The following is a 25,820-nucleotide window of genomic DNA, read 5'->3' as shown; positions in this document are numbered from 1 at the left end:
AAACCAATTATTAACTCCTGAAATACTGGGTTTACAGTGGCTTTACATTCCATAGCTGAAATATAGTAGCATGGTGTCACTACCTAGCATTGTTAAAATTACATATCCCCATAAAAACAGCAGTGATTTCTTGAGTAGATACTATATCTCTGACCTGAATAATACCTATTTTTACCTCTTACCAGGCATGTGCTATTTTACTGCTGGAAGTTTTAGAATCCTTCCTGAAATTTATACTGAAGACGTTCTATTAATATTTATATTACACAGTAGATTATAATTAATCTCATTCCTTCATTTTCTCTGACCTAGCAATAACTTTGTTGTTTGTTATAATACCTGTTCCTGGTCATTTTGTAAAACCTCTCATGACCATCCCTGGTAAAACAAAAATAGTTTCACCTTTTAATTCTGTTCTTTCCTTTTATGGTTTCAGTAAATAGAAAACTATAATTACAGTCACACTGCTATTACATAATTAAAAAAAATTAATCAGAAAGAGTTTAGTGTAGCTGGATACTTTATTCATCAGTGAGATATTTTCAATGGAAAAATAGTTAGAATGTAAAGATTATATATGAAAACAAACTTCTTGGGGCTAATTCTCTACTGACTTTCACATTGTGACTTTCACTCACACCTGTGCAAAGCAAATGTAAAATGTTATCAGATCTCAATGGTAGGATTTTACTCCCCGTTTGCACATGGGTAAATATCACAAAAGCTGTAAGGGAGCAGAGAATCAGACCCCTTCAATTTTTAAAAATTCTTAAAGGCTGTTATCTCTTATATTGAAAATAATCTGTTACTATTGTTATACATAATCATTTGATAAGTAATAGTTAAATGTAAGTCTTCTGACACCGCTTTTACAAATTTTACCTGTCTGGTCATTACTTTTGTGAAGTGTGTCATGCTAACTTTGTAGTCAGGAAATCCTGAGAGTCAGTGCTTGCAATTTATAAGAACTGGGTTCAAGTTTGCTTTGGTCACATCAAGTAAGTTTTGTGGTATTAGAATACTACTGCAGATTTGTTTCTACATCATAAAACTACAAGAAATGTGACAGAAACTGACTAGACTAGCAATCTCCATTCATGAAAATGTGGTTCTGTAGTCAAAAAGCAGTATTGCTGCAGTAGAGAAAAAACTGAACTGGAAAAACCAAGTATGTAGGAAGGTTCCACAACTTTTGTTTTCATGATGCCTGGCTGTGGACAGTACTATTAATCTTTCACATGCACTAAAAGGCAACATTTAAAAAAAAAAAAACTCTCTTAAAGCTCCTCTCTTACTGACACACCAAATTGTACAAGCAAAGCTGTGGGTCATTTTTCACACACTCACCTGCTTCTGAAGCCACCTTTCTCGCTTTCTTTGTTTTTTCCTCAAATTTTTCAACTTGTTTCTCTCTCTTTTGCTTAGCTTTTGATTGACAGCAACCAAGGAAAAATTGGCAGGCTGCAGAAGATCAACAGATGTGATGTGTTGCTGTCCAATGTCCTCTTCTACAGCACTAACAGATGAAGAGAGGTCCATCATGAAAGGCAGTTGGTCAGCAGTGGCATCCCCAGAACATTGATTAGAAGCTTCAAAATTGCAGTCACATTCTGTCTCTCTACAGGTTAATGTATTGCAGGAAGTAACTGAAAACTTTTTTGGTAGCTCATCAGTATCAGAATTATACAGACCCTGAAAGGAATTATTATATCTACTGGACTCTAATTGCAAGCTACCTCTTGGGTAAATGGGTTGTGTTTCATTTTGCCTGTGGTAAATAGGCCCCTTACTGGAAACCCCATACAAACTAGGCAACAAGACATGTCTCTCTCTGATATTCAAATCCAAACTGTGTGTTTTTCTATGACAAGTTTTTACAGTGCATCTCTCATTCACAGGCCATGAAGCTGAAGGACTTTTTTTTTTATTAAACACTTTGAAGTGCAGTTTTTTATTGTTCATCTCAAAGCTGGTTGATCTCACCTCTAGGCAAAGTGCTTCTGTTAATCTTCCAGTACCATTTGTGTTTTTGGCATTGTATGAAAGCCCTTGATTTCTGGGTCCCAAAATTCCACCTGTCACGCTGTGCTGTATTTTGTTATTAGAACCAGATGGAACTTTGCAAAGTGACGTGTGTTTTACTGATGATCTTGCTAATCTAAATGAACAAGCTGGCTGATAATCAATCCGACTCTTGCAGAGATGTATATTTGCAAACAGGCCACAAGAACATTTTGTATTGCTGACAAAGTTAAAGCCTCCCAAACGGGCCCCACAGAATGGGCAGTTCAGTTTTCCAATCATCCACTCTGCCTATAGATGAGAGAAAAAATAATGAATTAATTGTAAATAAAAAAAAAGTAACCACTAGATTATTTTTTCCTCCAACAAAGGGGTCCACTTTTTGTTTTGTGAGACAAAAAACAGACTGCACAGTAAAAACAAAACCAAACATAAATCAAACTAGACCTTTGAAAACTGTCCTTTATAAATGGGGGGGGGGGACGGGACCAAAACCTCTAGAAAGACAACACATTTCAAAATATAGCTGCTTAAAAATATTCTTAAATATTCCTAGAAAATGTTGTGGATAGAGTGAGGATGGTACTGAATCACTAATAAAACATTAGACCAGGGGTCGGCAACGTTTGGCACGTGGCTCGCCAAGGTAAGCACCCTGGCGGGCCGGGCCAGTTCATTTACCTATTCACGCGGCAGGTTCGGCCGATCGTGGCCCCCACTGGCTGCGGTTTGCTGTCCCGGGCCAATGGGGGCGGCGGGAAGCCGCGGCCAGCACATCGCTCGCCCGTGCTGCTTCTCGCCACCCCCATTGGCCCGGGACGGCGAACCGCGGCCAGCGGGGGCCGCGATCGGCCAAACCTGCCGCGTCATCAGGTAAATGAACTGGCCCGGCCCACCAGGGTGCTTACCCTGGCGAGCCACATGCCTAACGTTGCTAACCCCTGCATTAGACTCTTTAAAATGATTAAATCAGTCCACAAACTAATTGTGACTTAGCACAAGTTAAATTTTCTGAGTGCTGATACACCTTTTGTGTACCAAACACAGAGGGAAGAGATTTCCCACAAAAAATGAATAAAGCTCCACTTATTATACAAATTCAAAAGAGTTATTCTGTACTTTAAGTAACAATGTAAGGTACAAGCAAATACACTAAAATGAAAAATCCATAGCAGAACTGGCATCAGTAAAAGTAAGCTGAACATTGTAGGTACTAAAACACATTCTCTACGCAGCGAATTTTAAAATGGAGTTATTCAGTGAAATTATCAACAATATTTTTTCATTATTATGTCTCTGCTTCTTTTTTAAGAAAGACGCTCATGCGTCGGTATATTAGGTGCCACTGACACTACACCCTCTCAGTTTCTTCTTGCCGGCAACTCCAACAGAGGAGTAGGAGGGCAGGTAATGGAATGGACATGAGCAACGCATCTCAAAGAACAACCATTACAAAAGGTAGGTAACCATTTTTTCTTCAAGTGCTTGCTCATGTCAATTCCATTCTAGTGACTCACAAGCAGTATTCTCGGAGGTTGGCTAGCTTAGTGGCTTGTAGTACTGCCCTACTGAAGCTAGCATCGTCACGGGCCTGCTGGGTAAGTGCGTAATGGGACATGAATGTGTGGACGAATGACCAGGTAGCCACCCTACAGATGTCCTGGATAGGCACTAGAGCCAGAAAAGCTGCCGAAGAGGCCTGTGTCCTGGTCAAGTGGGTGGTTACAATCGCCGGGGGTGGCACCTTCACCTGATCGTAGCAGTAGCGAATGCTGGCGGTGATCCAAGAAGAAATTCTTTGAGTGGACACTGGGCGACCTTTCATCCTGTCGGCCACCACGGCGAACAATTGCGTCAACTTGCAGAATGGCTTGGTTCTTTCCATGTAGAAGACTAACATCCTCCTGACGTCTAAGGAATGCAGCCTACGCGCCTCCTCCTCCTCCTCTGACTTATGCAGCTTTGGAAAAAAGACAGGCAAGAAAATGTTCTGGCTTGTATGAAACTGAGAGACCACCTTGGGCAGGAAAACCAGGTGTGGCCTCAGCTGGACTGTGTCTTTGTAAAAGACCATATAGGGCGGTTCCAAGGTGAACGCCCTAATCTCAGAGTCCCGGTGGGCAGATGTTATTGTAACCAAGAACACGACCTTCCAGAGGGACAGGGAGGGAGGTGAGACAGAGGGTCGGCTACGAACTGCAGGGTGTAACCCAATGGTCCGAGGTTAGCCGAGACCAGATGTATCGGAAGGGGCAGAGGCGGTCGAGGAAAGAGAGGGAGGATGGATCCAGTGAAGTGACTGGGGTGTAGTCCTGACCGCACCCTCAAAATGACTTCTTCTGGCCTCCCTGGTTTCTGGGAGGGTCAGGCTGAGCAGACGGGTGGGAAGATGATGGGTGTCACCGCTTAGACCCCTTGCCTCGGTCCTTTTTCTTGTAAAAACCCAATCGGGGAGTTCTCCAGGACCTACACTATGGGGGCAGAGGAGACAGAGGACGGAATGGCTTCCTGGCCTGTTGAGGAGTGTGAAGGCCCAAGGAGCAGAGGGAGGCCAGGGAGTCTTTAAGGCCATGGAGCCTTGAGAACGTGAGCTCGGAGACTACCTCTGCCCCCTCAAATGGGAGGTCCTGAATAGTGGCCTGCATCTCTTGGGACAACCCGGAGGACTGCAACCAGGACCTGCGCCTCATGGCCACCATGGAGGCGACCACCCTGGCCGCTGAGCCAGTAGCATCCCAGGCCATTTAGAGGGCTCCCCTCGCCACTGCTGTGCCCTTGTCCACCAAAGCGGTGAACTCCTGAGCTCAATCTTGTGGGAGGGCCTCTCTGAACTTGTTAAAGGAGTCCCACAATTTAAAATTGTATCTGCCTAACAAGGCCTGGTGGTTAGACACCCTGAATTGTAGGCTAGCCATTGAATAAATCTTTCTGACAAATAAATCAAGTCTCTTGGCATCTTTGTTCTTTGGTGTGCCACTAACATAGCCCTGCCTGTCCCTTTCATTCACAGCAGACACAACCAGTGACACCGCTGGAGGGTGCATGTAGAGGTATTCGAACCCTTTTGCAGGGATGTAATACTTCTTTTTCATCTTCTTAGAAGTCGGCAGAATGGAAGAGGGGGTTTTACACAGCAATTTGGCAATTTTAAGGACCCCTGGGTGGACGGGCAGCGCGACCCGGGCCGGAGTGGAGGAGGATATAACGTTAAAGAGGTGGTCGGACTCCTCCGCGACCTCCTCAATCTGTAGGTTCAAGTTAGCAGCCACCCTTTTAAGGAGGGCCCGGTGCCACTTGAAGTCATCGGGGAGACTACCTGTTTGGGAGTGACCCACCACTGCTTCATCCGGGCAGGGCCGTAGCAACAAAGAACGTGGCCCCCTCCGAACGGTGGCCACCTCCGAACATATGTCCGGGCGGGGCCCCTTACAATGCAGAAACTGGAATGCGGTATTTATTTTGCCACTTTTAGAGGCCCCCTTCCTTGCACGGGGCCCCTTACAACGCCGAAACTGGAATGCGGTATTTATTTTGCCACTTTTAGGGGCCCCCTTCCTTGCGGGGCCCCCTCCGGTCAGAGGGTACGGAGGGCGCTCGCTACGCCTCTGCATCCGGGTATGACGATGACGACTGCACCACCTGTGAAGGAGCAGGTTCCTCCTCCCTCTCCGAAGCACCTGGGAGGGCTGGTGGAAACACGGGACCGACATTACTGGCACACCCCACGGGTTCCAATAGGGCCATTGAGCGGGCCACAGTTCCTGCTGCTATGTTGTCGCTGAGGGTGACGCACTGGTCTCAGGAGTCGGTGGTGAATCACCTCTTTCTGGTGAAGAGTTGAACTCCCAGTCCGACTTGGACCACTGCCCTTCCAGCAACCAGGGCAGAGCCATCGAGGCCTGAGTATGCTGACTGAATATGGTCTGCAACCAGTGAGGCGAGGGCCAGGAATGGTGCCTGCCCAATTAATGGTACCGGGGGAAGGAGACGAGTGCTGTGACAAGGAGCGGCCCCGCCCAGGCAGGGACCAAAGTCTGGGAGACTGTCTGGGAGAAGGTGACCTGGGCCACGGCAATCTCTGATAGGAAGCTCGCCAGTACCGGTGGTATGGGGACTGACAGTACGGGGAGCAGCGCAACCCCTGCCAGTGGTGCGCTCCGCACTGATGCCGAAGTGCTCAGCGTGGGGTCCGAGTGGGAGTGCTCCGATGCAGGATGAAGTGCAACCTCCAGGAGGAGGGCCCTCAAGCGGATATTCCACTCCTTTTGGGTTATAGGTCGAAAGTTTTTACGGATTCGACACTTGTCCTTTCTACGGGATTCCCCTGAACACTTCAAGCAGCTGTCGTGGGGGGCACTGATAGGCATCAGCCAGTTGCATGACGAGCATGGTTTGAAGCCGGGAGAGTGGGGTATGCCCTGCTCCAGGGCAAAGTCCCAGCCGGGACTCTAACTACCAACTAACCTAACACTTAACTTAATGGCTAACTAAGTACCTACAAACTATATACAAAGAAGATAACAAAGGCTGTAAAGAACCGCAAATGCTCTTGCGTCTACAAGACAAGGAGCTCCAACCAACCATCACAGGCGGTAAGAAGGAACTGAGAGGAAGTAGGGTTGGCAGTGCAGCACTCAAGGGGGTGCCACAGCCAACCCTACTGATACCGCTAAGGTAAAAGTCTCTGACAACTGTGCACATGGGCACGCACACACCTAGAATGAAATTGACATGAGCAAGCACTCGAAGAACTAAAGGTTCCAACCCTGTTGATTAATCTTGTGCATTTCAGTGTGATGCCACATGATGGAATTACTGTTTTTTCAGTCTACTTTTTTTTAAAACCTAGAAAATTACACACAAAAAAACTGTTAAAAGATCATCATTAAGGTTACAAGCACTCAAAATTAGGAAATGACTGTGCAACCTTAATTTGTTCCCCTTATGCACACATATTATGATACAATCTTTAATTACATGATCGCATACTACTTTTTTTCATAAGACCCATGTCTCATTCAGTGCACAGACTGGACGGTACTCACCTAATGAGCAGCTATTTAATATTTTGTTTCCTCCTCATTGTTCAATGTGTGGCCTCACGCCTTATTTACTGAACACTATCCAAACCCTGCTCTGAAGACAGAATTATTAATTTCCTCATAGGCTTCCTTATGCTATGCAACACTATGGTATCAGAATGCTTCACAAACTTTAATGAATTTAATGAACAAGATCCTGTTTCTATATATTAGTATATATGCAAATAAATAAATACAATAACAAATACTATATGTCAATGCCACCTTAATGCAATGGCTCTCAACCTTTCCAGACTACTGTACCCCTTTTAGGAGTCTGATTTGTCTTGCATACCACCAAGTTTCACCTCACTTAAAAACTACTTGCTTACAAAATCAGACATAAAAATACAAAAGTGTCACAGCACATTACTACTGAAAAATTGCTTACTTTCTCATTTTTATCATTTAATTATAAAATAAATCAATTGAAATATAAATATTATACTTTCATTTCAGTGTATAGTATATAGGGCAGGATAAACAAGTCATTGTCTGTATGAAATTTTAGTTTGTATTGACTTTGCTAGTGCTTTTTATGCAGCCTGTTGTAAAACTAGGCAAATATCTAGATGAGATGATTACCCTGGAAGACCTCTGCGTATCCCCAGGGATACACGTACCCCTGGTTGAGAACCACTGCCTTAATGCATGTTATTAACTCAAGAAACAGCCCCCTTATACAAGATACCAGAAGTATATCCATCTGATACATCAGAAATGATGCCCTGACTAATGCCTGCTGCCCCTCGTTATTCTCCAAATAAAATATCAAATGCTATGTTTATAAATCCAGGAACCTACCTTTTCTATTGCACATTTTACCCAGTCTGGAAGAGCTTCCAAGTTCATGTGCCATACATTGCAAGTATACTGAGAAGCATCTGAATAATGTGATTTCTGTTAAATAAAGTCACATTACATTGTTAATCAACATTCATGTATGTATTCGTTTCTTAGAATAGAGCTTTTAGAATCAAATACAAAGGAAATTATTAGAAAATTAGGTAGGGGAGATAACTATTTAAAAAAATAAAGCACTTCATGGACCGATTAATTTAGTTACTAACTGCTAAATCCATAGATCCCGGGGCACCCACTAAACCGGTAATTGGGTAACTGCTTTAAGTAACAGTGTGTTTCTGGTTCTGCAGACAGTAGACAGATTCTCTGACACGTATTCCTTCGTACCATAGAGAAAATATAAAGTTAGTTTTGCCTTTTTTTGATCTGGCAGAACAATGTTTTGACCTTGTTTACACTACAACTAAGTGTACTAGTACATTGATTTCAAAAATAGTTTCTCTGCCAGGGCAACATCTGTCATATATATTTATAATTCTTTCTTTCTGTCTTTCTTTCTTTCATCTGTTCCAGAATAGGCCACTGCATAATCTTAAAAATAGTTTTAAAATTGTTTTTCTAAAATGCTGGTTATTGTAGTATAGACAGGTGTATTACCAAGGCATATTACTGTGTTACAATGGCAATAATGTGAACAACCAAAAAGAAGAAACAAAATTGCGATGAACAAGTATTTGTAACTAAGAAAATTTCTAGACAGCAGTTGAACCTTAAAATTGTTAACATTTTACTAACTGCACTTTAAGTAATTACAACCATCCACCATCCTTTCATTCTGAAGTTACTGGACATAGAACTAAGTCACTGCAGCATGTGTAAGGTATGAAACTCAGCAGGACACGTAGAGTTCTATTGTGCTGGAACTAGGGGAAGAGAGGAGGTATCACAGACATGGCAAATGGATTCCTTACACATAGATCCTCTGTCCATTAGTGGAGGAGCTCCGGAAACTACAAAAATTGCTTTGCTAATGCACTGCTGTCTGGGAAAGACTAGATTCAGTCTTCTTCCTGAGGTCCATTGAGAAGACCTGCACAAAGTCAATTTACTCCAGTTTTGCACAAGAGTCAGGATTTCTATCTAAATGTTTATATCATGTTCATCACCTTGGTATCTGGTCCTAAGATTTGTTCCTAAAGTTTCCACCTCTCCAAGTCTTCTTTATTTATTATTCAGCTGCCATTATGTCTTCCACCATGAGTTTGAAGTGAATGCTTTCTCTCAGCCTGGGTACTTAAAGAACAGTTTGGCTGACAACCTGTAGATAATGAACTTATCATTTCAGCGCAATACTCGCTTTTCAATGTCCCAGAAAAATTATTTACCTTTAATTGTTATCCTCTGTTGACATGTCACAGCAGAGCACTAGTTTCAATTCCATATTCCTATGAATGATGAAAATGGAGTTCCCTAAGCACTAATTTCTAAAGCATCCAGCATGCACCAATGGAATACTGATGCTCCCCAGTGCTCTGACCACAAGTTCATTTCCCAGAAAGAGGTGAATCTACTCCCACAATATTAAAAATACCTGAATGATAAAGTAACAAAATATTTCAAAACCTCAAACTCAGTAGAGGCGGGAGAGAGGTAATCTCTTATAACGTGCAGTAACTTAAAGGATAGCAATAGACAATTAAGTCTCTCTTTTCTGAAGATATATAACCCTAGTCTTTGGAAACTAAAAAGCTCCAAGGATGTCTCTATAAAACAAGGCAGCAATGTAAGAAAAACATGCAACAGGAAGTAAGAACTGCAAACAAGGTTAATGTACTTAACAGTAGACAGACAGTAGATTTTTGAGTGAAGGAATACATTCAATAAATGTTGATGTTTTTGATAAAGAAAGAACACATCTCTTAAAACATACACCAGAAGGAAAGATATTCCAAAAATAAGATCGTTATATGGTGGGAAAGTTTGGATTCCCTTGCTCCAAACAAACTTTCTATAGCACACTAAGGCCTGGTCTACCCTAGGGGGAAGATCGACCTAAGATACGCAACTTCAGCTATGAGAATAGCATAGCTGAAGTCGACGTATCTTAGTTCGACTTACCTCGCGTCCTCACGGCGCGGGGTCGATTGCCGCAGCTCCCCCGTCGACTTTGCTTTTGCCTCTCGCCGAACTTGAGTTCAGCAGTCGATGGGAGAGCAATCGGGGATCGATTTATCGCATCTACACTACACGTGATAAATCGAGCCCTGATAGATCGATCGCTACCCGCCGATCCGGTGGGTAGTGTAGACGTACCCTAACTGTAAACAGGAGCTATGTCTACCTCAGACAGGTAAGGCCTCAGAGATGGGATGCTGACCAGACTGAAGTCTAACAAGATTGAGGGTTTTTTTATTAAATTTTCTGGTCTTCATGTTGGTGATAATCGAGCCTTCCAATTTCAGTTACAACTGTGCATATCCAGAATAACTCCACTGCCCTCAAAGGAGTACTTCTGAATTTACACTACTGAAAGCAGAATTTGGCCCTAACTGTTCTGAGAAAAGATCGGTATAAAGAAAGATTATTCCTAAATGACTATCAAAAATGTGCACAGCAAAAAGGTTCATACAGGAATGTATTATGGCATATTTGAACAAGTTATGTGCATTATGTCTCTAACATACAAATTCACTCAAAACAGTTCTGATTATTTTGGGGGGAGATTTTAGCGCACCATCCAGAGAAGATTACTATGTAATTTCAGTAACTCTTGAAAAATTATTTACGTTGTTTAACTGACCAATTAATGTTAACTAATTACAATTTATATACACACATTCCTTTTTAACACCAGTAATAGGATACACTACTAGATAGTCATTTGCCTTTTGGTTGTGTCAAGTTTTTGTTTGCGCCAGAAAGATGTCAATGGATAAAAGAAATCTATAGCAAATACATTTTTTTTAAAATAGCAGTTTAATTGTTGATTTTTAAAAATAACAATAATGCTTTCTTTTTAGATGAGTTGTTTTATCAACTGTGCAGTCTGCAGAGTAACTTTTCTGGTGGAATTTTTATACAGAGAAAATAAAAAGTACATCTGCTGTACATAACTGTAGTACATTTTCTCTCTGTTAGCATTTTATTTTGCTTTCTAAGATGACAAGAATAGAAAATATTCATATTTCATTTATTTTATTCCTTTATTATTAAAATATTAGGAACCAAATAGCTTTCATAATCTCCTAAATTACTGCAAAGATTTATATTGTAGAGATAAATGACAGAATGCTGGTGCTATAGCATTTCAGAACAAATTCAAACAATTGCCGATCCCTGCTTTACACTCTTTAGGGATCATAGATCCTCACCAAATCATTAGAAAGGACTTTAAAAATAATTAACTAAAGAATTAAAGAACACAGAATATACAAAGGCAACACAAAAAATGTCTTCAGAACATGAGAAATAACAAAAGTGGCATTCTGAGATGCAGTAGTTAATGTACTGTGAAAGAGATTTTCGAATTGGGAAAACTTGGAAGATATCGTTTTATCATAAATTGAAGTGTAGTCCCGATGATAAAGTATAGGATAGAATAAATTCTTAATGTAATCACTTACTATAACTCCCATTCTCCTCAATGAGAGTTACATGGATTTGTTGAAGAAATAATATATTCTTATCTATTCTTCTTGTGAAACAGTGAATGGGTTTATTCACATACTACATTTCTAACATAATAACTAAGCATGCTTCAAAAGCTATTAAAAATCCTACAGCAAAAAAAAAAAAAAAGGATTCTAACTGCTGTTTTGTACTTAATAATCCCTTTAGTGCAACAGTAGTTTTAAACTATTTCTTTTGAAAAAATCTTGTATCCTACTCTGACAAGTTTCTATATTAAAGTCCTTCCAACAATCCATTTTAATCTAATCCTAAATCAGAGAGATCCCCTTTTGTTTGAAAGCCAACAAACAGAAAACATTAACAAACACCCTCTCCCTCCCCAGATCCTGAACATCTGTAACAACACGGTCAGGGTGAATTTCATTTACACTAAGGCCACTTTACACAGCTCTGGCCATGTCAAGCGGCCTTAAAGAGGGAGTACATTATATTCACACACACATTAGGGCCCCCTCACATGATTAGAAGGGTGTAAATGGCATTATCATAAATGAAAAATCAGGCTCTCAGCCTTCCCACTACCACAGGGATAGCTGGTAAGTTCTTGGCCCTGCTGTGCCACCGACAGGACTTTTAATGGCCCAGTCAGTGGTGCTGACCGGAGCCGCCAGTGTCCCTTTTCGACTGAGTGTTCCTGTCAAAAAACGGATACCTAGCAACCCTACCCCTTCTCAGCATTCATATTTGATTCTGTGGCTGCAGACGTGTTTGGGCTCCATTTTACAGATATGCCTCAGGCCAGAACTTGGGCCTAACAACTGAGATATAAATAATGTTGTGAAAAAATCAATACATTGAGACAGCCATATTTTTATGGACATATGAATGATGAGTTCTGAGAACAATAGCCTATGAGACTCTAGGGTTTTAAATTGTGTAGTTATGGAAACCAATATGCCTTTGTGAGTTTGTAACTGTATAAAATCTCTGATCACTGACTGGCTGTAAAGCAATATTTAATGCTATATTGTTTATATTATTCTCTTAAAAGAATGAAAATTAATTTCAATCCCTAGTCATTACATCCTTCTCCACTGGCAAGCATGGCGATTTGGAGTGTTTCTGGTGCATCAGAAAATCAATATAGTGTATTCTGTTTACTTTTCTCTTTGATCCAACATCATAAAAGATGTCAGCGGGGTGGTGAATATCTTGGGAAAGACAGCTTGATAATTAACTGCTGTTGCAAAGCAGCAGGAGGTGCTCATCCATTGTTTTCTGTATGATTATTTTTAATTAAGATGTTGTGAATTAAAAAAAATAGTATTTTAAATGTGTAGGCCATTCTGTTGTAAGAGGCGTCAGCTCTGGTGAGTTATGATATTTTTTATCACATTTCCTATGCCCCACCTTTTTAAGTAAACAGCAGCAGTCAATCTGACACGTAGAAATATCTGGCATATATAAAATTAACTTTACTAAAAATGCATGTCAGTATGAAACCCACAGAACTCACTGATACAAGATATTAAGGCAACAAGTTTATTGGAATTCAAAAAAAGGTTTGGACTTTTACATGAATAATAAAAATATCTACATTTACACAAGCTAGCATACAAATGTATAAGGCATATCAACCCTCATCATGCTGCAGAACATAAAGGTAATAACTAAGGTCTAGATTCACAAAGGGGACTTATGCACTGCAGCACCTAACTCCTAGTTCCCTGCTGCCCAATACAATTCACAGTCCCAAGTTAGGTGCCCAGACTTCCCATGCATTGTATGGGGAGAGTTAGGAGGCTAAGAAAGGGATTCTCAGAAGCCAGAAAAAAGCTCTGAATGGAGAGCTGCCTAAGCTAGCCAGGAGTGAAATGTGGAGGAAATGGGCTGGGCTTAGGGCCCAGAGCCACAAAAGTTATGTCTACACTGCCTGCAGGAGCGAGCCTCCCAGCGCAGGTTGACAGATAATTGTGTGGATTTGTGTAGGTTGCAAATGAGGGGTGTGTGCTGTGGTGAAGGACTATATGTATTTGGGGTTACTGTGTGTGCTGACCGTGATGTTGTGTTTGGGTTGTGTTCCTGTGTCTGGGGGAATGGGGGTTGTGCTGGGAGATTTGTGTTGATTTATGCAGGTGGGAGTTGGGTCAAGTAATCTACCACCTGTGCAGTCTCCCTCATATTACCAATGAAACGGATGTATGCAAATTAGCTGTAGAATAAGGGTGGTGATTATGCTACCTCTGACATCGCATTGGTCTAAGACTCTTGGCATGGCATAGATACATGCCTTACTGTAGCTGTACACCACACAGGAGTAATTTGTTAAATTAAAATGGCTAAGAACATAAAATCTGGATGGTAACAGACAACAAAACCCAGTGATGATTCAACCTGGTGATATTCCGAACAGAAAGAGCCCTGAACCATGCTTGTTGCTGTTTTCATTGCTTCACACTGACTGTACAGACATTTTGGCTGCAGAGTGACACACAGCGACATTCCTGGAATCTTATTATATATAGGTACTAAAATCAATGGCAATGGGAAAATAAAGAAGCTATACTTACTTCAAATAGTTGTTTTCCATTACATTTTATGAGGCAATCAGAATTTGCTATGTATTTTCTACACTTCCAGCAACGAAGCATGTCAACTTCTAGGCTATTCATTTTAACGTCTGGTTCTTCAACTGTTTATCTATTAGAGCTACAAAGACAATAAAAAGGTATAATTCATTTAAGCACCTATAATCTGTTCAAATTACAGAGGGTGTCAGCCTGCGATTCTGAGTCACATGAACAGTCCCTACTCACACTAGCAACATATACTATTACAACTTTGATTTTATATAGTACTTTTCATCCAGCTAATTACTCTTAGGGGAATTCTGCACCAAACAATTAAAAATTCTGCGCACAATATTTTAAAATTCTGCAAATTTTATTTGTCAAAATATTACTACATAATCATGCCAGTTTCAATTATTTTGAAAATTTATTTCAAAATACCTGTCAGCAAGTATGTCTGTAACAATACAGACACTCATAAAAATTCCACCAGGAGACGAGTTAAAGAAACCCCTACGACAGCCCAGTTCCTGTATCCTTGTCTCCTCCCTCCCCTAGAGCTCAGACGGAGGGCCAGACACCCACAACCCCTCCCTCCCAGAACCCAGCCATGGGACCCCCACAGCCAATACACCCAAACCCCAGCCATTGGGTCCCCCAGCCCAGACACCTATCCCTCTACCCCTCAGAGCCCAGGGATCCAGAGGGAGAAATAGCTTGATGCTCAGTCCCAGGCTTGTGTGGAGTTTCCTGCATGCCGCTGTCTCCTTCCCTCAGGGCATGCGGGGAACTGCAGCTGTCGGGAACCTTTTAGCTCCTTTCTCCTCCCCCCAGCAGTGTCTTCTATATGCGAGCTGGGCTCTGCTGGGTCCAGCGGCCCCTAGTGGCAGCCCACAGCACTGCAGCCCATTTCTGTGAGGGAAAGGAAATTCAGCTTGCACAATGTTAATTTCTGCAAGATTCTGCATTGCACAGTAGCAAAGATTTCCCCCAGGAGTAAACAGTTATATAGCACCATATATCTGCATAGTTCTTTAGAATACCAAAAAGACAAGGTCCCTTCCCCATTGAGTTTGCTATCTAAAACTCTGATCTGGCAAGTTACTCTGTGTGAGAGGACCCCTACCATTACAGTCAACAGGGACATCACTCTGGCCCAAGGGTCAACCCACTTGCAAGACAGAGACTTAAATTAAGACACCACCAACCAGAAAGAGATGACATTTGATATTCTGTCTTTGCTCATCACTGTATTCCATAATTTTCTTTGGTCTTCCCTGAAGACTCTTCCCCATCCCAATTTCTCTTTCAAACTTTCTGTCAGGGACCTCATAAAACTCTCCCTTGCCCCTTCCCTCCCAGAAATCCATCTCCTGTTCCAGTCCCCTGCTTTTTCTGATTTCCTTGGCCCAGCTACTTGAAAATTAAACCAAAGATTTATGTTTAAAGGTCTCCTGGATCATGGTACTCTGGCCATCCCTATTCTAAGCCTTGAAAGATTACATTGAAATTAAAATCAGCATTTGAAATTAGTGGCAAAAGATCACAGAAAGGATTCTGTGTGTGCCTGCAATATCAATTTGCAACTGAGTCAAAAATTTCACACTTATTTCTATTGACTTTTCATTAATAATACACTGAGAGATATCTAACAAATTGTTTGTACAGCCTATTGCCTTCCTTTGCATTTCTCTCTAACAAGCAATAGCCTAGGATGCATGTCATCTATCTGCTCGGGTTCGGAAGAAAGATCATCTGATTAAAGGAAAAGCGATGAAATGATGCAAATATTTATGTCAAAAACTGAGTACTTGTTTCAGCAGAAAGTACTTGCTCTTCATTCTGCTTTTTCCTCCACAATAAACTAGGCTTCTGCTCTCCTACCAAAGCTTTAGTTGTAACAATATTCTGTTTACTTAAATGGTAACTATGATTATAACATACAACCAGACTATTAAAAAAAACAACCCATGCTCAGACACTGAAATAAGACAGATCGCTTCAGTGCATTTCATGTTTTTCTGCAGCTTTCAATCCGCAGGTAAAGTATGAACTTATGTTAAAACTCCAGTATTCTTTTATTTCTAGACAAACTAATAGAATAGTTATTAGTAATAAGTAGGAGCTTCAGATCAATATTAGTTGAACGAAAGATCATGGTAGGTGCATTTAAGTAAAAACAGAATATTCACATTCAAGACCTTGTCTTGCACATGGCAAAAATTTAATAAAATGCAAATGCTTTGAACCACACAGGACATCCCTGTATCTTGAGTTTTGCCTACACAGTTACTGTCAACACAGTTATTTTAATAGCCCATCAGCATATGACATATTTGAAAGCAGCAGTCAAAGGGTATGCAAATGTTAAATGTCTCTCTCAAGAAAGTATTCAATTCAAATTCAGGTTTTGAAATGTAATGAATACGACCACGCAGGGAATGCTGCTGCAAATATAATTTTGAACACACCTTAAATGCACTGTGAAAATGTAATTTCAAATTATGCATTTATAAATATACAAAATTAGCTTTGATCTATTTGACTGATGGTAGGTCTTTCTTGTCTATCTTATAATATACATTAATAATTATGTATTTAGTCCAACAATGCACCAATGAGGATCTCAAGAGTACAACCAATCTATAAGGTCTGCTAGGGGTGTTTCTTTGTATACAGTTTTGAGTTTCTTTGACTAGCTCAAATTTGTATTTCAGGAGTTTCCAAATAAAGCTCTCGTCCTTGACATTTACCTGTATTCAAACAAGGCCTGTTTATCTATATATTACATTATGCTGCATTTCATTTTTCATACCATTAAAAGAATCCATCTTATTATAACATCTGGCACGCACTCAATCATTTATTTTGCTAAATAGATGATCACTTGCTTTTTGTTGCTTCACAATATGAGCATTTTCAAAACAGATTTTTCTTATCTGCCCCATGTCCATATGCAAAGACAGTTTAGTTAATTTTATGCATTCATAATAAGAATTTTACAGTAACTGTCTCATTTCTTTCTACCTTTTCTGTCAGAACATGCCTTTAGTGTACAGCTATGTCAAACCATAGTTTAAAAAATGGAAATAAATAACTTGGAGGAACAAATTACAGCAGTTTGCAGTATTATTCTACCCTAGCAGTTGTTTTTAATGAGAAAATTCCTGAAGGTCTATTAAAGTTCTGCACACCTGTGCTTTTCTTCAGTTCTCACTATGGAGGAAACAGACAACCTATAGCCCAATTTGTTGCAAATAAAGATCTGTGTAACAAAAGGATTTTTTTAAAATAAATGCTTGCATATAATCTCCCATAATGAACTCTGCTTCTTTAGTGCTAGACTTGGCACAAATGTGTCTGTGGGGTTTGTATTTTGCAGAAGCAGAATACGAATTCTTACTGAAGTGGATGATAAGGGGGAAAACAGTACAGTCTTAACAATAACAACAAGGAGTCTGGTGGCACCTTAAAGACTAACAGATTTATTTGGGCATAAGCTTTCGTGAGTAAAAACCTCACTTCTTCGGATGCATAGAGTGACAATAGATTACTTTGTTATTTTGCAAAGTCTATACTAAAATGAGTAGTGTTTAGGGGGACTGCTTCTTTGTTAAGTACTTCAACAGTAGTACCATAGCAATTTTAATTGTCCAGTGCTGTACTATAATAGCTGACTTAAATTAATAATAGAATGGAGAACTTCACATTTAAATCACTGTCTCATATGTTCAGAAACCTTTAGCTGAAGAGCACTGTGAACTTAAAAGGCTAATCATAGCCAGAATATGAGTGGAACCTGAAGTTCAAGCCACCCCTATATGCAGAGAGGTTAGTAGTGAGGTACCCCAAGAATCACTGAAGCACAATTGTTCAACATAGGTAACTAACAACCTAGAAGGTGGAGTGAATAGTGAAGAGAAAACATTTGCCAATAACATTCTTTAGATTAGTCAAGACTTGTAATGACCATGAGGACCTTCAAAAGGACCAGAGAAGACTAGGTAACTGGGCAATACAACGCAAGATAAAATTCAGCATAAACAAATGCAAAATAATTCAAATTGGAAAGCATAACTTTAACAACTAATATACACCAGAGTGCATTCTGAATTAGTTTAAGTTCTCAGAAACGAGATGTAAGCATTGTGGACAGCTCAGTGAAGACATCTCTGAAAATATTATAATGCTGTTACATAGGTGGAATTAGGGTGACCAGATGTCCCAATTTTATAGGGCCAGTCCCGATTTTTGGGTCTTTTTCCTATATAGGCTCCTATTACCCCCCCCCCCCCCCCGCTGTCCTGATTTTTCACACTTGCTGTCTGGTCACCCTAGGTGGACTGGAGAAACTCACAGCCTCCTCTCCCCAAACACTGATCAGCTCCAGTAGCTCAGCATTGCTCCAAGCAGGAGATCCATTGCTCCCTGGAGCAGGCATCGTCACCTGGCCAGATGATAAGTGAGCACTTGCCAAGAAAACAAGAAGGAGACTTTCAAAGCTCCGGGGGCTTTATAGGGGGAGGTGGATGTCTGTTTACCTGGCAGCAGAGCTGCTGGCCAGAGTGGTCACTTAGACACTATGGGATATCCTCCAGAGGCTAAAAGTTCTGTAAACTGGAAGAACATGTCTTCACTTGCACACTACCGCAAAAGTATCACCAGTAAGAGCTGTATGCCTCTCATGGAGGTGGTTTTCTGAGTTTCATCGCAAAAAGTCATTGGCAAGTGTAGATGCTCCCATGGTTTTTGCGCAAAAGAAGGATTTTTTCCACTTTAAATGGCAAATGTAGACATGCCCTTAAGCACTACAGTGGTGCAGCTGTAGCGCTAGACAAGCCCCAACTCACTGGTCTTTACCACCCTTCATCTTGACAGCAGGAAGGCACAAACCATTTGAATTGCATTTTGTCAGAAGGAACCCGACGTCCATAGAGCTTGTCAAGCCTGCTGATATCAGCAGTGCAGGCGAGGGATCAAGGGGTAACTCACGCTGGCCTCGGGGACCCACTGACAGCTGAGCTATTTCTTCACTGCACAAAGCGGAGAGATCACGAACTCCAACCAGCTCCCTGGAGGCACAGCCCCCTGGTAGGGTGACCAGACAGCAAATGTGAAAAATCAGGACAGTGGGTCAGGGTGGGGGGTAAGTGGAGAGAGCCACAGGCGGGTTTTCCCCTCCCCAAGCACACAAGCAACCTGCGGCTCGTCTCCCCAGGGGAGGCGCCTGGGGCGGGGACCCAGCAGCGGCCTCGGGAAACGCGGCCGGTTTGACAGCGACCCCGCAGCCAAACCCGCCCCGGCCCGTCGCTGGCCAGGGAGCGCCGCAGCCAGTCACGGACCCCACGCACCCCCCGGGAGGGGCCGCCCAGCCCCACTCGGAGGCCGGGCCTGCCCCGCAGGGCTGGGGATGGCTGTGTCCCGGGCTGGCGCCTGGCGCGGCCGCCCCGGCTTAGGGGCACAGGCCAGGCGGAGCTAGCAGCGCCCCCCGCTTACCGGACGGGGGTGTCCGTCAGTCAGGCCGCGGCGCCGGCCGCTCGAGCAGCCGCGGGGCCGGGTACTGGCGGAGACTCCGGGTTGGGTGCAACTGCTGCCGACGGGAAGAGACGGGAGACAAACAGCAGCGAAAAGCGCTCCGTGCCGGGCTGTGGGGCAGGCTGGGGCGGTGGGAAGCAGCTGCTGCACCGGGGACTGCGGGAGCTGGGAGACGGGGTGCGGGCTCCAGTGTGGGACACAGTTAGCGACTGGAACTGCTGATCCCCCTCCCCGCGCCGCCGCTTCCGCCTCCTGGGGTGAGGGAGAGACAACAGGGCAGCGCACGGTGCCTCTTCACTCAGCCCGGCCCGACTGGGGATGGGTGTTAGGGAAGGGATCTAGACCAGGGGTAGGCAAAGGTGGCACGCGAGCTGATTTTCAGTGGCACTCACACTGCCCAGGTCCTGGCCAACGGCCCCGGGGGCTCTGCATTTTAATTTAATTTTAAATGACGCTTCTTAAACATTTTAAAGACGTATTTTCTTGACATACAACGATAGTTTAGTTATACACCTCTACTCCGATATAACGCTGTCCGCGGGAGCCAAAAAATCTTACCGCATTATAGGTGAAACTGCATTATATCGAACTTGCTTTGATCTGCCAGAGCGCGCAGCCTCGCCCCCCTGGAGCACGGCTTTACTGCATTATATCCGAATTCATGTTATATCGGGTCGCGTTATATCGGGGTAGAGGTGTATATTATAGACTTATAGAATGAGACCTTCTAAAAATGTTAAAATGTATTACTGGCACGCGAAACCTTCAATTAGAGTGAATAAATGAAAACTTGGCACACCACTTCTGAAAAGTTGTCAACCCCTGGTCTAGACCCTTTCCCAGGGGTCAGCTGCAAGTTTAATGGCCGTTCGGATGAAGGAGCAGATGAAGACACTCTAGTGTTGGTATCCCGGAGCCCCTGTCAGGGACCAGACCACATTGGGCTAGGCGCTGTACAAACACAGAGTCCTTACACATCTTACAAACTATACCACAGGAGACAACAGATGGCTAGACGCAGACGAGTGTACAAGAAAACAACGAGACACTTATCAGTGACGGGCAGGAATCACAGCACAACAGCAGTCTGTCAGTCAAGTTTTTTGTAGGAATCACCCCATATGAGCATCCCCTATTAGAAACTGGCTCTGAGCTGTGTTGCCAGTCCCTCATGTTCAGGTATCATGAGGCAAACTCCAAAAAAATCATGATTGGCTTAAAACATATTAGATTTGTAATAGTAATAACTTTTAGGTTCATTTTATTTACCTTCAGGTTTTTGAGCCATCAGGGTGCCCCAGTCACATTTCCAAGCTTTTCTCTAAAACCACAAGAGCTAGATACTTTTTTAATGAAAGCGGAATTTCATGTAATCAAAAGGATTACAGGAGCTGGGGTTTTAAGTACAACACCAAATATCTCAATAATTCACAATAAACTTACAGCAAAAATACTGCTGTTTCAATGGGACATTTAAACTTTCCCATCAGGCTTTTTAAACAAATCTTCCTCATTGAGCTTGTCCAAGTCTCACATCCATTTAGAATATAACATAAGAATGGCTCTACTAGTCAGATCAATGGTTCAGCTAGCCCAGTATCCTGTCTTCTCACAGTGTCCAATGCCAGATGCTTCAGAAGGAATGAACAGAACAGGACAATTAGCAAGTGATCCATCCCCTGTCATCGAATCCTGCTTTCTGACAGTCAGAGTTTAGGGACACCCAGACAATGGGGTTACATCCCTGACCATCTTGGCTAGTAGCCATTGATGGCCCTATCCTCATGAACTTATCTAATTCTTTTGAACCCAGTTATACTTTTGGCCTTCACAAGCTGCCTTGGCAATAAGTTCCACAGGTTGACTGTGCGTTATGTAAAGAAGTACTTCCTTATGTTCATTTTAAACCTGCTGCCTAATAATTTCATTGGGTGATCCTTGGTTTCCATGTTAAGGGATAAATAACATTTCATTATTCACTTTTTCCACATCATTCATGATTTTATAGACATCTATGCCATCCTTAGTTGAGTCGTCTCTTTTCTAAACTAAACAGTCCCAGTCTTTTTAATTTCTCCTTGTATGGAAACTGTTCCATATCCCTAATCATTTCTGTCTGCCCTTTTACACTTGACTTGCCAGAGTTTATGCTCCTTTCTATTTTCCTCAGTAGGATTTGACTTCCAATCATGGGCGGTGGGTATAATAGGCCAGGGGAGACTCTGCCTCCCCAGCACTGCCGCGTCCACTGGACTCCTGGTTGTGGGGTTTGGCAGGGGAAGATTTTGTTTTATTATGCCCCATGCAGGTTTTGGCTGAGGAGGCGGTATGTGCTATTCAGTTTCCTGGTCTCATAAGTCATCTCCCTGGACTCCAGAGAGATTATGGATGAACCCAGGAAGCTGCGTAGCAAATACTGCCTCCTCAGCTGCCCTGGAACCTGCCTGGGGCATAGCAAAAGTTTCTTCCGAGGAGAGTCCGAGATGCTTTTCCCCGTGGCAGCTTAGGGTCTGGGAAGGCGCAGTGCAGCTGGCTCAGGACACCTCCGGACAAGGGAGGGGGCGGGGCAGTAGGGGCAGAGCTGTGGGCTAGTCTCCCCAAAGGGGAGGCTCCACACACTGCCCCTACTTCCAGTTTTTAAAATATGTCATTTTGTTTCTTACCGCCTCTTTTACTCTGTTGTTTAACCATGGAGGCATTTTTTGGTCCTCTCACTGTTTTTTTAATTTGGGGCATACATATAGTTTGAACCTCTATTATGGTGTTTTAAAAAAGTTTCCATGCAGTTTACAGGCATTTCATTCTTGTGACTCTTCCTTTTTAATTTCTGTTTAACTAGCATCCTCATTTCTGTGTAGTTCCCCCTTTTGAAATTAAATGCTACTGTGGTAGGTTTCTTTGGCATTTTCTCCCCTACAAGGATGTTACATTTAATTTCATTATGATTTCTATTACCAAGCACTTCTGCTACATTCGCCTCTTGGACCAGATCCTGTGGACCACTTAGGACTAAATCAAGAATTGCCTCTCCCCTTGTGGGTTCCTGGACTAGCTGCTCCAAAAATCAGTCAATAACGGTGTCTAGAAATTTTATCTCTGCCTTTCATCCTCAGGTGTCATGTTCCCATTCAGTATGAGATAGTTGAGATCCCCCATTATTATTGAATTTTCTATTTTTGTAGCCTCTCTAAGCTCCCTGGGCATTTCACAGTCACTGTCACCATCCTGGCAAAGTGATCAGTAGTATATTCCTGCTGCCTGTATTTCTTTCCTCAGTCTACATAAACTCAATGTATACCAAATTTGCCTTTATCTTGCACCTAAACTTACTGTTATCATCTGTTGTTCAAAAAATATTTACACCTTTAATACTAAATCATGAACCTGAGTTTATAATAGTCCTTACTCCATCCCTGTCTCAATGATTTTAATCTCCCTGAGTTTGCATTCATACTGGACTATACATTCAGTGTCTGTACAGATATTTTGCATGCTACTTCTATTTTTTCATCTTTAAAAACTTGTTACTGATCAAACATGGCATCTTTTTATAGTGCTATAAGGTAAAGCCACCTCCCACACAAGTGTTTATGTAAAAAAATCCTCTTTTAAAGATGAAGTCATCTGTTTCCCATTTTAGGACAGAGTGGTCTGTTGGTAAATATTTTAATATACAGTGATCTATCATTTTTCCCTGATGCAAGGAACAGTAGTCAGAGTAGGACCCGAGGCTGGAAAGTTCCGATTTTTAAAGAATACCCAGTTTTCAACTCCTTCTGCCAGTCTTGCTTCTTGCACTCCAGATAGGCTTCATCCCCAGGAAGAACAGGTGGTTTCCATCACTGCATTGCCCTCCTTTCGAGATTGTGGCTGTATGACTCCCTGGAGCTTAGGAACCTCACTGATGGATTGTCATGCAGATCCAGTCATCCAGAATATTCATTAGCTGCCCTTGCTACATCCTTCATCCTTGGAAAATTCTACTAATGTTTTGGGGTTGTACTAATGCTCATAGACCCCTCCAGTGAAGGAGAGGGTGCATCTACTTTCTGATGCTGCAAACTCCCATCATAGATATTCTATGACTGGTTAATGAGTTATAAAAAGGTGCCAATGTATTCTATAGTTGTAAAATTGCCATGGAATCCTCTCATCACTGTAGAAGACTGATTTTGAAGCTAAGCTTCTAGTCTTTTATAACATTCCTAGCCCTTCTGACTGTGGAGAAAATCTTGAAAACATGAACATGAAAAATTGATGCATTGTTGTTTTCCTGTAATCTCACAAACACTGAAACTATAGTTCAGTGGTGTGCGCTATCCCCATTCATCACAATAGGTCACAAACTCTGTAAGCTAAAAACACTTTAAATCTCAACACTTAACTATTTCACTACTCATCGTTTTAGCAGAAATATCTAGCTTGTGCTTTTTCCAATGGCAAACTGCCTCCCACCTCTACCCTTGTGGTGAATTTGAGATTTAAGGCCATGTCTGCACTACCACTTTTGTCAGTATAACTTATGTCGCTCAGGGGTATGAAAAAACACACCCCTGAGCAACATAAGTTACACCAACAGAAGTACAGGTATGGACAGTACTATGTTGGTGGGACAGCTTCTCCCACCTGCCGCTCATAGAAGTAGTTTTATTATATTGACAGGAGAGCTCTCTCCCATTGGAATAGAGCGGCTACAAGAGCGATCTTATAGTGGCATAGCTGCATCACTACAGTTGTTTCGCTGAAAGCTCGCTAGTGTAGACATGGCCTAAATAAGTAAAACAGGAGATAGTGTACTAATTGTATTGTTGTGGGTTCAGTGAAGCATCCTTGAGGCTGGTGGGCATAGCAGCTGCCCTTCATTTAAGATAACTGTGAGAGAGAGTTACACAGCCACCTAAAACAATGGCATATATGAGACAACCCACAAATTTGAACCATGTAGGCAGAGGGCATTGGCTGGGCATTGTTTGGGTAAGCGTGTGTGTTGGGGCTGTAAGCAAAGAAATGATCTCCCTTTATTTTGGTTCCAGCTGTGCTCAGGAAAACAGGACTTTGTACATTCTTTGTAAACAAACAAGATTGCATCAAAGGTACCAGATTCCACCCTCTCTCCTTCAAACTGGAAAAAAACTACAAGAATCTGAATTTGGCAAGTCACGAAGGTCAAAAAAGACTATTATTCATTTTCACAATCCCACACTGCCACAGAATCCTATGCACAACTGCAGTAGTCACGCCGGAACTTGGCAAACTCAAGCCGGTGATTAAGACATTTTTTTAGCTTGCTTTTCTGGTCATAGCAGTAGTGCAGAGGAGAATTGTCCAGACTGCCTAAGCCAAGCTTTTATCAGCCAGAAGCCAAAGATAGGAGAGAGGCATCAGAAGAAAGAACCTTATGAGAGAGAAAATAATATGATTATTGTATAGTATTTGTACTATTGTAGCATCTAGGAGCACTAATTATATACAAGGACTCCATTATGTTAGGTGCTGTATAAACAAAACAAAAAGATAGTCCCTGCCCCCAAAGAGCTTACAATCTAAGTATAAGCCAAGAGACAACCAACGGACAGACAGACAGACAGATGGGGGAGTACAAGGAAACAGTATTTGTCAGCATGATAGGCATTCATCTCAGCACACCAGCAGCCTAACCATTTCTGAGTTTTTTTTATAGGCATCACAGCAAAGGAGAGTTTTAACAAGGGATTTGGAAGAGGAAAATGAGGGACAGCCTGGGAGAAAGCACGAAGGTGCTTGTTTGAAAAATTGACAAGTGAGGGATGGAGGCTGATATAATGGGTCTATTGGAGGCAGGAGCTGCTATCCTGATAGTGAGTGAGCAATGATAGGCATGATGGGGATAGGTTGTGATGAGCCTTAAAAATGAATATAAGTAGCTTATGTTTGATGCGGGGAGGGAGGGGGAGCCAGACGAGGGGTGACAGGGTCAAAGTGACTGGCTGGGAAAATGATCTTTGCAGCAGCATTCTAAATGAGGGGCAAGACTGATTTGTCAAGGCCAGAGAAAAGATGTTCTAGTCATTCAGATGTAAGATGATGAAAGCCTGGGCAAGAGTTTTAGCTATGCAGATGGATAGGAAAGGCCATATTTAGAGGTGTTATACAAAAAAAATTGGCAAAATTTAGCCTGGATTTGAAGTCCTAGAGAAAG

At 42.2% G+C, this 25,820-nt stretch overlaps 1 protein-coding gene and 1 long non-coding RNA gene across 7 annotated transcripts in view; one reads left to right on the top strand and one right to left on the bottom strand.

The window, feature by feature from the left end:
* RNF180 (ring finger protein 180) overlaps positions 1-25,820 on the bottom strand; it is a 144,445-nt gene that overhangs the window by 98,406 nt on the left and 20,219 nt on the right. For 4 of the 6 annotated variants that reach the window (XR_004646188.1, XM_034774132.1, XM_034774134.1 and 1 more), the window contains exons 1-4: positions 19,604-19,885; positions 14,108-14,246; positions 7,908-8,003; positions 1,348-2,313 (exon numbers count right to left, since the gene is read on the bottom strand). Coding sequence is in view for 5 of the 6 variants with exons in the window: in XM_034774132.1 (XP_034630023.1) it covers positions 1,348-2,313; positions 7,908-8,003; positions 14,108-14,209 (1,164 nt within the window). In the remaining variant the exon portion in view is untranslated. Of the gene's footprint in view, positions 1-1,347; positions 2,314-7,907; positions 8,004-9,073; positions 9,226-14,107; positions 14,247-19,603; positions 19,886-25,820 lie in introns of those variants that run through there. The other 2 variants (XM_034774135.1, XM_034774133.1) reach the window with 2 other exon arrangements.
* LOC117879150 overlaps positions 19,024-25,820 on the top strand; it is a 33,953-nt gene continuing 27,156 nt past the window's right edge. Inside the window, exon 1 of the long non-coding RNA XR_004646189.1 lies at positions 19,024-19,198. This is a non-coding gene — a long non-coding RNA (uncharacterized LOC117879150). The remainder of the gene's footprint in view (positions 19,199-25,820) is intronic.

This window comes from Trachemys scripta, chromosome 6, assembly GCF_013100865.1.
Source record: "Trachemys scripta elegans isolate TJP31775 chromosome 6, CAS_Tse_1.0, whole genome shotgun sequence".
Classification (NCBI taxonomy): domain Eukaryota; kingdom Metazoa; phylum Chordata; order Testudines; family Emydidae; genus Trachemys; species Trachemys scripta.
Note: the sequence above shows the minus strand (reverse complement) of the source record. Positions and strands in the feature narration are given on the sequence as shown.